The sequence below is a fragment of the Pseudorca crassidens genome, chromosome 18 (assembly GCF_039906515.1).
Source record: "Pseudorca crassidens isolate mPseCra1 chromosome 18, mPseCra1.hap1, whole genome shotgun sequence".
Classification (NCBI taxonomy): Eukaryota; Metazoa; Chordata; class Mammalia; order Artiodactyla; family Delphinidae; genus Pseudorca; species Pseudorca crassidens.
In genome coordinates, this window is record NC_090313.1 from 62,747,029 (window position 1) to 62,759,876 (window position 12,848).

At 36.4% G+C, this 12,848-nt stretch overlaps 1 protein-coding gene and 1 long non-coding RNA gene across 4 annotated transcripts in view; one reads left to right on the plus strand and one right to left on the minus strand.

Annotated features, from left to right (window-relative positions):
- The window catches only part of LOC137210911 (uncharacterized), a 146,941-nt gene that overhangs the window by 49,798 nt on the left and 84,295 nt on the right, over positions 1 to 12,848 (minus strand). For all 3 annotated transcript variants that reach the window (XR_010936789.1, XR_010936788.1, XR_010936787.1), the window contains 2 exons: positions 12,357 to 12,415; positions 10,937 to 11,003 (listed from right to left, as the gene is read on the minus strand). This is a non-coding gene — a long non-coding RNA (uncharacterized lncRNA). The remainder of the gene's footprint in view (positions 1 to 10,936; positions 11,004 to 12,356; positions 12,416 to 12,848) is intronic.
- KCNRG (potassium channel regulator) lies at positions 619 to 5,507 on the plus strand. The gene is made up of 2 exons (XM_067712977.1): positions 619 to 1,568; positions 5,175 to 5,507. The coding sequence occupies exons 1-2, from the start codon at positions 988 to 990 to the stop codon at positions 5,413 to 5,415; spliced, it is 822 nt and encodes a 273-aa protein (XP_067569078.1). The 5' UTR covers positions 619 to 987; the 3' UTR covers positions 5,416 to 5,507.

The following is a 12,848-nucleotide window of genomic DNA, read 5'->3' on the forward strand; positions in this document are numbered from 1 at the left end:
GTTATTCCAAAGTACCATGGCAACTGTACAACCAATCAATTCACTTGTTTAAAGAATTTTTTAAGAGTAGTAAGACTAATTTAACGATAGATGAAACAATCTATCAGCTATTATAAAGTACAAAATGATCAGCTAAACACTAAGGCTGTCCTGTCTGCTCACATGAGATAAAGATGCCCTGTCTCCCACAGAACAAAAATAATTTTTTCACCTTGTTTAGAATTCAGATGAAAACAAGAAGTGACTTTATCTTAGAACTGCTTTCAGTCAACCTTATTTCTGTCATGGGACAAGACATTCCTTGACAGTCCAGAGGGTCTTTACCCCAGTCCATTAATTTGGTTGAGAGGAGGTAATACAAGCAGGGACAGGAAAAGAAGGTGGCAACTAAATTTCAAGTACAGAAGAATCATTCTAGTTATGAGAAGAGTAGTCAAAATAAGCTGCTAGTTGAGGTAATGACTGCCTTATCCCCAACTGACAATCCAAGATTAGCCACTAAATTTCTAAAGGGATATAAAAAATTAAGACAATGTTTATAAATATTACCTCTGCCATGAGGACTCATAGTAGATAAGAGGTTTGGAGAGGGGGAATGCTTTTCTGCTCCCAGTATATTTTATAGATTTACAAGAGGTTTTTATGAAGGTTCTTTTTTTTTTTTTTAATGAGATATAGTAAAGGGATCTATTTGACATATGTCCTCAGACATATTGGCAGTTTTCCTTAAACTATGGAGTTCCTCATCTGTTATTTTTTCATTCTGTATACTGTACGTTCCCAGGCAACTCTCAAATTTGTAAACACAGCTATGGACACACTATTTGCTTTAACAGTAGTTACCTGGAAATCGAGGTCTCTGTTTTTGTTACATTCCACTCCCCTACCTTTCTTAATCATATGTAACGTTTGTGGTCACAGGTTGATTTTCAAGTTCCTAAGTCTGTGCCTGATGGTGTGTAGCCTCTAGTGTGAAGCAAGAGGAAAATGAGTAGTCAGGAACTGGTCACTTTGAACGTGGGAGGGAAGATATTCACCACAAGGTCTTCAACCTTAAAGCAGTTTCCTGCCTCTCGGTTGACACGTATGTTAGATGGCAGAGACCAAGAATTCAAGATGGTTGGTGGCCAGATTTTTGTGGACAGAGATGGTGTTTTATTTAGTTTCGTCTTAGATTTTTTGAGAACTCACCAGCTTTTATTACCCACTGACTTTTCAGACTATCTCAGGCTTCAGAGGGAGGCTGTATTCTATGAACTTGATCCTCTGGTGGATCTCTTAAACCAAGAACACCTGCTACAGCCAAGACCTGCTCTTGTGGAGGTACATTTCCTAAGCCGAAACACTCAAGCTTTTTTTAGGGTGTTTGGCTCTTGCAGCAAAACAATCGAGATGTTAACTGGGAGAATTACAGTGTTTATAGAGCAACCTTCAGCACCGACCTGGAGTAGTAACTCCTTCCCTCCTCAGATGACCTTACTTCCACTGCCTCCACAAAGACCTTCTTACCATGACCTGGTTTTCCAGTGCGGCTCTGACAGCACGACTGATAACCAAACTGGAGTCAGGTATTTTGTATTTTGAATCCTCTATTCTACACCGGTTCCTGATGTATCCCCTCAAAATTGAAATTTTCTCATTTCAGTTTTGGAAAAAAATGATTACTCAAAATGATTTTTTGGTGGGAGTAACCAGCAGAGTTGGGTGGAATGACCAGATAATTATTGTCCAAACTGGGATACTTTTCAGAGTGAAAGAAGTTGTTATTATGTGGGACAATAAGAATAAATCAAAGTTGTCCAGGGAAAACTGGGACTATGGTCATTCGAGTTGTAGGAGGAAACAATTTTATAGATTATGTTCCATTACTATGGAATGAGAAGCCTTTTTCTCCCCAAGGGTTTCTTTTCGTTGCTGGTATATAGTAAAGGCTCAACAGTTTGTCATGATTTCATTACACTATGTACAGTTGTTCTTTCAGTCCTTCTGATTTGGCTACTGATTTTTCTCCATTCCACTTTATTTTTAAACACCATTAAGGCAGATATATCTCATGGCAAATCTGGTCTCCTCTTACATTGTTGGCACTCTTTACACAACTCAAAATACTGGGATAGGCTGTCAGTATATTAAGGATAGTTGCTTCTGAGTCAGTCACTTTCTCCCCCTGTTATTCTTGGCTGGACCCTAAGACGGATTTCCACTCTACTGTCACGGACACTTTTTTCGCCGCTTAGAAATGTCTTAATGCTGTCCCACTGTTATTTTACTGTGAAAGCTGGCTTTAATTTTCAGGAGGGGAAAAAAAATGTCTACATATGTTCTTTACTGACAGTATTTAAATAAGATACACGTTTTTGGGGTCAAGGTAGACAGACATATTTGGGGATATTTTCTTAACTTTTGCAGTAACCATAAGAAATGACCAATGTTTACCCCTCCCACAACATACCCCTTGGTCCTGCATACAAGCTGAAGAACCCAGTAGGACAGTAGGACAATTCTTAAGTTTTTACGCTTTATAATTTCCTGCCTTTCCAAAGAGGCATGAAATGTCATTTTGGGGAAAGAGATCCAGCTAACAGGCTGATTGAGAAGAAAACCTAAGACCCTATCTTCACCTCAAAATGTTTTAAGATACCTCTGGGCACAGTTGGTGGGGTACTAACATAAATAGAAGGGAAATTACCAGTTGTTGTTTTTTTTTAATTTGTGTGATTAAGATCTTTGGGGATCCCTTTCTAAAAAGTTAAAAAACTAAGAAAAAATGGTGTCATTGATTTCAAGAAGAAACATGCAAGATAAAAAGGTATCATGGAAATACTAAATGATTTTTAAAAGCTATGCATTTGGAGAAAATGACTATAATCTTGAAAAACATTAGAAACTCAAGTTGGGATATTCTTTGTGTGTACACAGTGACAGTAGTTTTCCCTTTGCTGTTAAGTGTTTGTGTTTTACAAATAGTACAAAAAATTTTTTCATCTTAATGAGAGAATGACATTATATTTAAATTCCAAAACCAGAAGCTATTTTTTAAACTGACTTTTTCTTGCATCCCCAAAGAGTATTCTTTTCAGTTGTTTGAAGTTTAGAATTTTTTTCAGCCTATAAGTGGTCATGATTTTCTTCTATAGTTCCAATTTCAAAGTAGAGGTAGAAACCCAAATAAGGTGACATTATTGGGAGTTCAGGTGATCGGATGAAAGCTCTTGGTCTTAAGAGGCCCACCTTAGGTATATAATTATTTAGCTAGCAATCATTTTTATTTCTTGCTCACTCCTTGTGGTCTGAATCTGTCCATTCAGATGTTTTTCTTGATGGTGGAAAGTGGAGGAGTGAGCCTGAATGGCTGCTCAGAGCCTGATGTATCATCCAGCTGTTCAGTATGTTCTACTAATATGATTTATCACTCTGAGGTCTTGGTAACCTAGCAAGTTGCTCAGTTATTATCTCTCAAGTTCACAGTACTAGAAATACTTGGCATGCATCTTGCAGAGGGCCATACCACATTATCAAGTCAAGTTATGGTCACAGGATTCTAGAGTCTCTTTGGTAGCCATCTTCTATCTGACCGTTCCTGTATAAACTAGCTCAAATGGAAAAGTGTACTTGCCTTATAAGTTTTTAAAATAAGTTTTGATTTTCCAGTTCCCATTAGTTTCTTTTATCTTTTTCTTATGCCTTGAAATCTTCCAATTTTCATTTTGGCCTCTTAGGGAATCAAGTATTTAGGCCAAGTGATTTCTTGCAAGTACATTCCACTTTGTTATCACCTACTATATACTATTTGCATCTTAATTTTGTGAGACATTCTGTAACATTTTTTCTCTTTGACAAAAGTTTCTAGGCTATAAAATCAAGATCTGGGGTTTGGGGGTAGATGAAATGATTTACTAATGTTAAAAATTTGCTGTATTAAACATAAATGTGCTTTTGATATGTACTTTTATAATTTTTACATTTTATTATTGAATTTTTTTCTTTGCCTAGAATGGGTTTCTAAATGTGAGCTACAATAACCACTCTATCAATCATAATTAAAAGGAGGCTAGGGATGACCCCAAGGCTCTTTTTATCCCATAAAACCACAGACAGTTTAGGTAGCTGCCTGGAACTAAAGCCTTTTTTTTTTTCACATCTCATAAACAAATGGTGGCAGGACACAAAGGATATAAAAACATCCTGATGGGGCTTCCCTGGTGGCGCAGTGGTCAAGAGTCCGCCTGCCGATGCAGGGACACGGGTTCGTGCCCCCGTCCGGGAGGATCCCACATGCCACGAAGCGGCTGGGCCCGTGAGCCATGGCCGCTGAGCCTGTGCATATGGAGCCTGTGCTCCGCAGTGGGAGAGGCCACAGCAGTGAGAGGCCTGCGTACCAAAAAAAAAAAAAAAAAAAAAAAACTCCTGATGGTAGATAAAGAAGGGGCAATATAGCTATATCTTTATGGACATGTTATGTTGACATTATTAAAGCAACATATAGTCAATCTGAAAAGTTCAGGTATATTTTTCTTGAATAATGTGTATCTATCGAGTTTTCCAGAAAGTTTTGTCATTTTGACTCCAGAAGCCTTTTGACCCCATGTCTTGCTCTTCAACAATGGACAGTTATTGAGAAAAATTGACAATAAAGTCTTCTTGACATTTAACATCTGCAAAATTTCACCTGCAAAATGCATTTGATAGGAGAAAGTCACAAAAGAAAATTTGTAATGTCAGTGCTGGTAATGGGTAAAATTAGATCTAGGGGGAAACTGTAAATGTATCAGATGTTCATTAAAAAGATTGAATCAATTAATTAAATCGATTAGAACAATATTTAGTAAGTTGAAAACAAAATTTGGAAATAGTTAAATTACATTATATGAAAATTAAGCTAATTTAATTGTTTGATCAAATTGTTTGCTCCAGACAATAATTTCTCAATGAAAATTCATCAATGTTAGCTATATTCCTAAATGTGGAATTAAAATGACTTTGGAGATCACAGCAAAGTCTCTGTTTTCAGTAGCCTGAAGGTACTGGCTTGGATTTATAAATGAAGTCTTTAAAAATATCTGATCAGAAAATGGTTTGATACCTTTATTTGAGGTTATAAATCAAATATTTCTGTTTAGTTTTGCTGGTTATTAAAGGGATGTTTTATAATTGAACGTTTTTGTGTGTCCTAGGTATGTTTCTATAAAACCTGATAACCGAAAACTGGCCAACGGAACTAATGTCCTCGGCTTACTGATTGACACTTTATTAATGGAAGGCTTCCATCTGGTCAGCACCAGAACAGTATCCTCTGAAGACAAAACTGAATGCTATAGCTTTGAAAGGATAAAAAAGCCTGAAGCTCTTGCCATGAACAAAACACTGAAACCAGAGACTACCCTCATGCCAGAGCAATCTCAGAAAAAGAAATGAGGTTCTCTGTTCTCTTTTAGAGTAAAAAGAAATTGCCATTTTCTGGTTTGGAAATTCCATATTTAGGGCATATATGTTAGTCAGATATGTACTCACCCTAACTTTCTGGGCTTCTACCATGCCATCTTTGGGCAACCACAGCTTAACAGTGCTTAAGACACACTAACTATGTGCTTCTCTCTAAACAACACCGTGCACTTGGTGCTTTGGTGCACATTCCTTCTACCTTCAATGCCTCTTTCCCTTTCTCTTCTTCATGAACACTTACAAAGCGTTCAAGAATGGACTATGGAATCAGACTGCTTGATTTCTAATCCCAACTAAGTCACTTACTAGCTATGTGGCTAGGGCAAGTCATTTAACCTCTCTCTGCCTCAACTTTTTCATCTATCAAATGAGGATAATAAATATATCTCCCTTATAGGATATATGAGGATTAAAGGAGATAATGTAAAGCATTCAACACACTGCCTGGCGCATGGTAGGCACTCAGTAACTATCAGTGATGATAATGATGAAGAAGATGGGTAACCCACTTTCAACTGTACCTCTTCTGTAAGGCCTTGTTTTCCTCCTTTCCTAGGCATAGTAATCAGCCCTTTCCTCTATCTAGACTTACATGCCATCATAAAAACAAATTTTTCTCACTTGAATGTGAGCTCGATCCACTCAACAGTTTTAACTCTACTATGTGTAAAGCACTGTGCTGAACACTTGTTGAGAAATACCTTTGTTACCAATTAGCACCTACTCTGGTAAAAAGCTTTTTGCATATAACTTCTACTAACATTTAAAATACACATATTACTTTTTAAAAAATATTTATTTATTTGGCTGCATCGGGTCTTAGTTGCAGCATGCGGTATCTTTTAGTTGCGGCATGAAGAATCTTTTAGTTGTGGCATGCAAACTCTTAGTTGCGGCATGTGGGATCTAGCTCCCTGACCAGGGATCGAACCTGCATTGGGAGTGCAGAGTCTTAGCCACTGGACCACCAGGGAAGTCCCCTACACATATTACTTTGACTTAGTGAGTCCTCTTGTAGGAATTTCTCTTATATACACGTCTTTAAAATATTAGGATAAATATCTAGAAAGGGAATCATTAGATCAACGAGTACAAAGTACTCTGCACATAGTAGGGTTAAAAAACATTGAGTGGAAGCAGTTGAGCAGCATTTTAAAAAGTACCATTCATTCATTCAAAAACATCCGTTAAACGTTTGTTGAATACTATACTAAGTTTTCAGAATTAAAACATTTACTCATGACAAAAATCCTTATTCTCAAGGAACTCACATTCAAGTGAGACAGTGTATCATCATAACAGCGAAAAATTGGAAGTAAACTCAAAGTTCATCAACAGGTAATGGGTATAAAGTATGGTTCATACAGTGAAATACCGTGCAGCCTTTAAAAAGAATGAGACAGCAGTTTATAAACTAAGAAGGAAGGATTGTCAAATATATATAAGTTGAAAAAAAGCAAGGAGTAAGACAATGTATAAAGTGGAAAAATATATTTCCACTTTATATGCAGTATCTAGTTTCCATTTGCGGAAAGATATATAATACTCATATATCTATATTCATGGAATTTTCAGCAAAGATATGTGTCACCTGTAGAGAGGAAACTGGGTGAGTGGGGTTTGGGTGTGGGAGGAAGATTTACTTTTCATCAGACCAGGGAGGTCTTTTTTAAAAAAGAAAGAAAAAACCATACCTGAAAGATTGTGTGTGTGTGTGCCAGGGTTGGAGGCATGTTATGGCATAGTATGGCCTATTATCTCATACTGACATAAATTTTACTCTTCCATCCTTTCTGTGAAACCCCTACACTTAGTAAAGAAATTACACTCCAGAAATTTCTAGTAATTACTTATAGATTTGTGTACTAAGTTGCAGGGAAGAAAGATTTAAAAAAAAAATTTCCTAATAGTACGTCAAAAGATTATGTATAATGGAAAAGTGCAAAATACTTCAAGATTAGTAACGTTAAGGTTAGCAACGGAAAATAATGACCCAAATAAGAAAAAAGCCTTATGAATGAGTGTTTTGTTTTTGGTGGCACACATCCTCTCTTTACTGCAGAAAAAACCAACTTAGTTGTTTTAGTCTGTCATCTTAGTTTTGGGGATGATGTGTCTGGCCTGGTTCCCTTGCTAGCATCATATTCGAGGGCACAATATTTCTAGTTTGCTAAGTTTTGGGCACGCGTGTGATTTAACTAGCTGGGTGTAGTTGGCATGGTTATATATGTTACACTGTTTAATTCCGTATACGGCTTTGCTGATAAGATGATTCAAAACTGATAACTGGTTAAAAGAATAGTGAAGCAAAAAATACTGTAACTACAGGTTGGCAAGGAATAAGATAGGAAATGTTTAAACCGCTATTATGTGTTCTTAGTCATTCACACTTGCCGGAAATTAGCTTGAGATGAGAAATAAAATGTTCTTTTTAATGTGCTAATAGAAACATTACCCTATGGAAACATGTAGTATATATACGTTTAATTAATTCAGTCAGAAAATATTTATTGACATCTACTGTGTGCCAAATACTATTCTAGACACTGGGGAGCAAGGAGCTGCAAGGAGCAAAATAAGGTCGTCCCTTCTAGAGCTCACTACAACTACAGTTCATAACACTGACAATGGGTTTAAATTAAAATAACTTAAGCCTTTAATTAAACAGTTCCTCAAAAGTCATGGGTTCACAATCCAGAGGTTTTCAGAAGGAGATAGATAACCAAAATTTAAAAATGTATATTATTCATTAGGAAAAGTGTACTTTCAGAGTGGATTGAGTTTCTTATTTTAGTAAATATTTTACAGATGATATTATCTGGAGACACATCTGTCAAGATTATCTAAGTAATAAGCCTCTTGTCTTCACTCCAACATAGAGTGGGGCACTGTAACTGGTATGTCAAGACGTGCAAAAGAGAGTCTTGTTTTAGAAAGGGAGGCAGGCATATGGCTGGAAGAAAACAGGCTTATGTTAGATGCACCACAGGCAAATTTAAACTCTTGCCTGCTTTAGAAAAAAAAAAAAGACTTTAACATCTTCATATGAGCATCACTTAACTTCTTGACTGAATTGATTATAAGAAAATCATAAGAAATTATAAGAAAATAATGGCAGAAGCTTGTCTTGGCCAACCAAACTGAAAACTTTGGTCTATCAAATCATATACTCCTATCAATCCATCTCAGATATACAAGTATGAGTCATCACAAAGCATGGTTTGTCAGTCTTAACAATACCAGTGATAGTTGGGTCTCCCCTATTCTCCCACTTATGTTTGTTTCAGCCTCTTTCCATCACCTACAGTTTCATTTCTGATAAGGCACTAAAGATTTTAGCTTATTCTTGAACCTCAACAATGTAACCTTATAAATTGTTGGAAGTTCTCCCTACAAAGATTTTCTGAAAAGATGCTCTGGTGTTGAATTTTACTCTCGAATTTAATATACAAGTCATAATTACAAAGAATCTACAAGTCATAATTACAAAGAATCCTTAGGTTATGTTAAAGTCGAAATTAATTCGGGCTGCTTTCAAAATATATCTGAATTCAGAAGCCTGAAGTAATATAAAATGGTCAAGGGAAAGCAGCTTGAGAAATATATGATTTAGGGAATTGTAAGCTGTTTCTATTTGTCTTGTATTCTGTTTACATCTGACAAATGTCAGCTTAGTTTTATAAGTCTTTGTATTGGTTCTCTATCATAAATAACAGAAATGGTCACATTAACAGAGACCTTGCTGGAATAACAAAAGACTTGCTAAGACTTCTAACTATCCCGTATTCTACTTTTATTTTTCCTCTGTGCTGGGGAAGTTGACTCTGTAATAGCACACTTAGCAATGTAAAAGCCACTAAGAGGAAATTTTTAAAAAGAAATTTGGGAAATTTTATTACCTTCCTGGAGCCAGTGAACCCGTGGAAAACACCAGTGTGACATCAAACTTATTGTTTTAAACAAAAGTTCAAGGAGTATAGAGATGAGATGAAAATATATTACTAAAAATACTTAGATTTCTGGAAAATCAACAACATCATAAAAACCATAATTACTCACCAGCTTGGTCCCAGAACAGCTTTGTCATGAATTGTTAGGCCTTCTATTGGATCTATCTGAGATGAAAAGTTATGTGCAAATTTTACCAAAAGACTCATCATCTCAATATTTCTGAGCTCAGAAAATGCCTTAATATATATCTAAGCTATGAGGTCGATCCAACTCCCAAAATATTTTAATAGATAAAAAGCTAACACCTTACATGGTGATGGGGAAATGAGTATTAAGCATGGCACAGAATAAATAAGCAACAAAATACAGCAAAATAAATAGGAATTTGCTCCTAAAACTGAAATGTGCCTAAGACTTAGTTAATCATACAGAGCTTTCTGCACCTTCAGATTTCACACCAACACCTCAAATCCATAAATCATTGTTTTAAAGTGGTTTTTTATCAGTTGAGTAAAACACACCAACTACCAAGTGTTTCTATTTCATGTTACTTTTCTCATTTCACAATCTGGTAAGAATTTGAATGTCTTTGAGTTCCCAAGTTGGAAGCCAAACAGGAGAGGTTTATCTTACCCTTCTTGTAATAAGAGACCCCAAGAAAGTCTGGCTGCAATGTCTGAGGTTCCATGAGTTCTTTTAAGATGAGGACTGGGACTGTGCTTTATATTGGTCTTTATATTCCCCCGCAGGGCTGGACATCTAAGAGTCTTAACTGAACTGAACTGAAAAATTTGGAACACTATAGCCTCAGTAAACAGGCACTTGGAAAAACAAGAATTATAGTAGATTCAAAGATAGATGAGTATACTTTACATAAAGAGTCTGAAAGAGTTGATTCAAGTTAAAGACTACAGAAAAAAACCCATGGTATTTTCTACTAGAAGTTTATGTGGGTAATCACACAAAAAATGAGATGAAAGTCTAGATGTATATAGAAATACTAAGTAATTGAATGTTATGCAAAACTGGACTTTCCTGGTGGGGCAGTGGTTAAGAATCCGCCTGCCAATGCAGGGGACACAGTTTCGAGCCCTGGTTCAGGAAGATCCCACATGCCGCGGAGCAACTAAGCACGTGCGGTACAACTACTGAGCCTGCGCTCTAGAGCTTGCAAGCCTCAACTACTGAGCCTGTGTGCCACAACTACTGGAGCCCACGCACCTAGAGCCCGTGCTCCACAAGAGAAGCCACCACGAGAAGCCCGCGCACCACAACGAAGAGCAGCCCCCGCTCACTGCAACTAGAAAGCCCGCGTGCAGCAACGAAGACCCGACGCTGCCAAAAATAAATAAATTTTTTTTAAAAAGTTATGCAAAATTATACATTTAATCAGAGTAAAACAGCTCAGCCAAAACTGGAATATACCATAATTTGCTAGTAAAAATGCAATGCTACGAGTGCTTAGTAATTAAATAAATATTACAGGAATACAAATTCCGAATGAATGTTACATGACTATAATCAATATTAAATCTTGACTTACCTCCATAATTTAGGAGTCATGAAAAGATAGTCGAAGTAATCAGACCAGGCACATGAGTCAGTTGCAACTAGGATGGAAATACAGAAACAAATGTTCCCAGTTCTGGATAACCTGCCTTGAAGACATAGGTTCACTGAATTCGGATTAATCAAATAGTTCAAGGATTTAGGTAAAATGGTATAAAAGACTCTGGTATATTCAGAAGACATGTTACTGAGTTTTTTAAAGGCATTTTGGAGGCATAGATTAACATTTTAGGTTTCCTTACATATCATTAAAGTAGAACATATTAGAAATTTAAAACGTAGAGTAATGTGGTACTTCTGTCCCATGATGGGCATGTAATTACTAGGTAAACAGATCAAGATACTTTGACTTTCTAAATAGGAATCCTATAAAACAAGGTTTAGCTCCTAGAAAATCAAAATACTTGCTTTCAATTAATTAAAAAAAATTTTTTTTTGTTTTGATTTGGTCACTTTTTAAACTTCTGGCTACAATTTAAGCAGTACTGAATTCCTATTTGATTTTTTTTGGCTAACACTTTTCTTCAGAAGCAAACCCAATTTAGGGTGAAAAGGAGAAAATATTTTAGACCTCTTAGTCAGAAGCTTCATTTCCTCTTAACTGTGTTTCTCCATCAAAAACAAGTATTCAAATAAGGAATCTCAATTATCTAAACCTATTTTTGGCCATCTTCCGGAATTTCTTGTTATATCTCTTTTGAAATGCCACAGTTGCACTCTTGGAAAACTTGTCTTCCTGGTTTTCAAATTTCTGTTTATTATTATAACTCTTCAGCCAGAATGCCAGGTCTTTGTGCTGTACTGTGTCTTGAAACTGGAGACCAGCACATTTCCCACAGTTCAATTACTTGCTTTTCCATTTGAGAAATTAAAGCCATGTCAATTTTACAGTTTTAACTGACTGAATTATTTGGACTTTAAGTTCTCAATTTCATTCCCTCAATGTAATACTGGGAAAGATATTTGTTTAATGAATAGAAGCAAAGGTAAGGTTCAAGAATAATTAGGGGCTTCCCTGGTGGCACGGTGGTTAAAAATCTGCCTGCTAATGCAGGGGACATGGGTTCGAGCCCTGGTCTGGGAAGATCCCACATGCTGTGGAGCAACTAAGCCCGTGCGCCATAGCTACTGAGCCTGTGCTCTAGAGACCACAAGCCACAACTACTGAGCCCATGCGCCACATCTACCGAAGCCCGTGTGCCCTAGAGCCCGTACTCCACAATAAGCGAAGCTACTGCACTGAGAAGCCCATGCACCTGCAACGGAGAGTAGCCCCCGCTCACCACAACTAGAGAAAGCCAGCACGCAGCAATTAAGACCCAACGCAGCCAAAAATAAATAAAATAAATAAATTTATAAAAAAAAAGAATAATTAACACATTTTAGTCACTGACCTTCATAACTGATACCAGTGTAGGGTTTTCCTATAGGCACAAGCTTGAGATATGACACTCTAAGAAAAAAAGGAGAGTTTTAATTCCATTTTGGAAATGTTTATTTAAGACTACATACCTAATCAAATAATTTTTTAATGTAAATGTATGTGTTTATGTACTTCTTTTTAAAAGAAAGGGATATACTGTCTTTAATAAATAACTTCAGTTAGCTTGTCTACCCTTATCAGTTTTGAGTGGATAACTGATGAATTTACCTCTCCAGCCAGACTTTTACATAGGATTCCAGTTCTGTATATTCAGCGACTTTTAATCCAAGCATTTCAAAAGGAATGCCTGGATATCATCTTAAATTCAATATTACAAAAATGGGACTCAAAATCTTTCCTTCTCAAACTATCTTCTCTTAACTCTCTCCTTTCAGTGATACTATCATTGTCTTCCAGTAAAGAAAATGTGTAATTTTTGACACCCCCCCTTTTATCCAACTCA

What these genes read in the sequence shown, in the direction of transcription:
- KCNRG (XM_067712977.1), top strand. Translation starts at nt 988, where the DNA reads ATGAGTAGTCAGGAACTGGTCACTTTGAACGTGGGAGGGAAGATATTC. An exon ending in GATAACCAAACTGGAGTCAG is followed by an intron (nt 1,569 to 5,174) that starts GTATTTTGTATT and finishes TGTGTGTCCTAG; the next exon opens with GTATGTTTCTATAAAACCTG.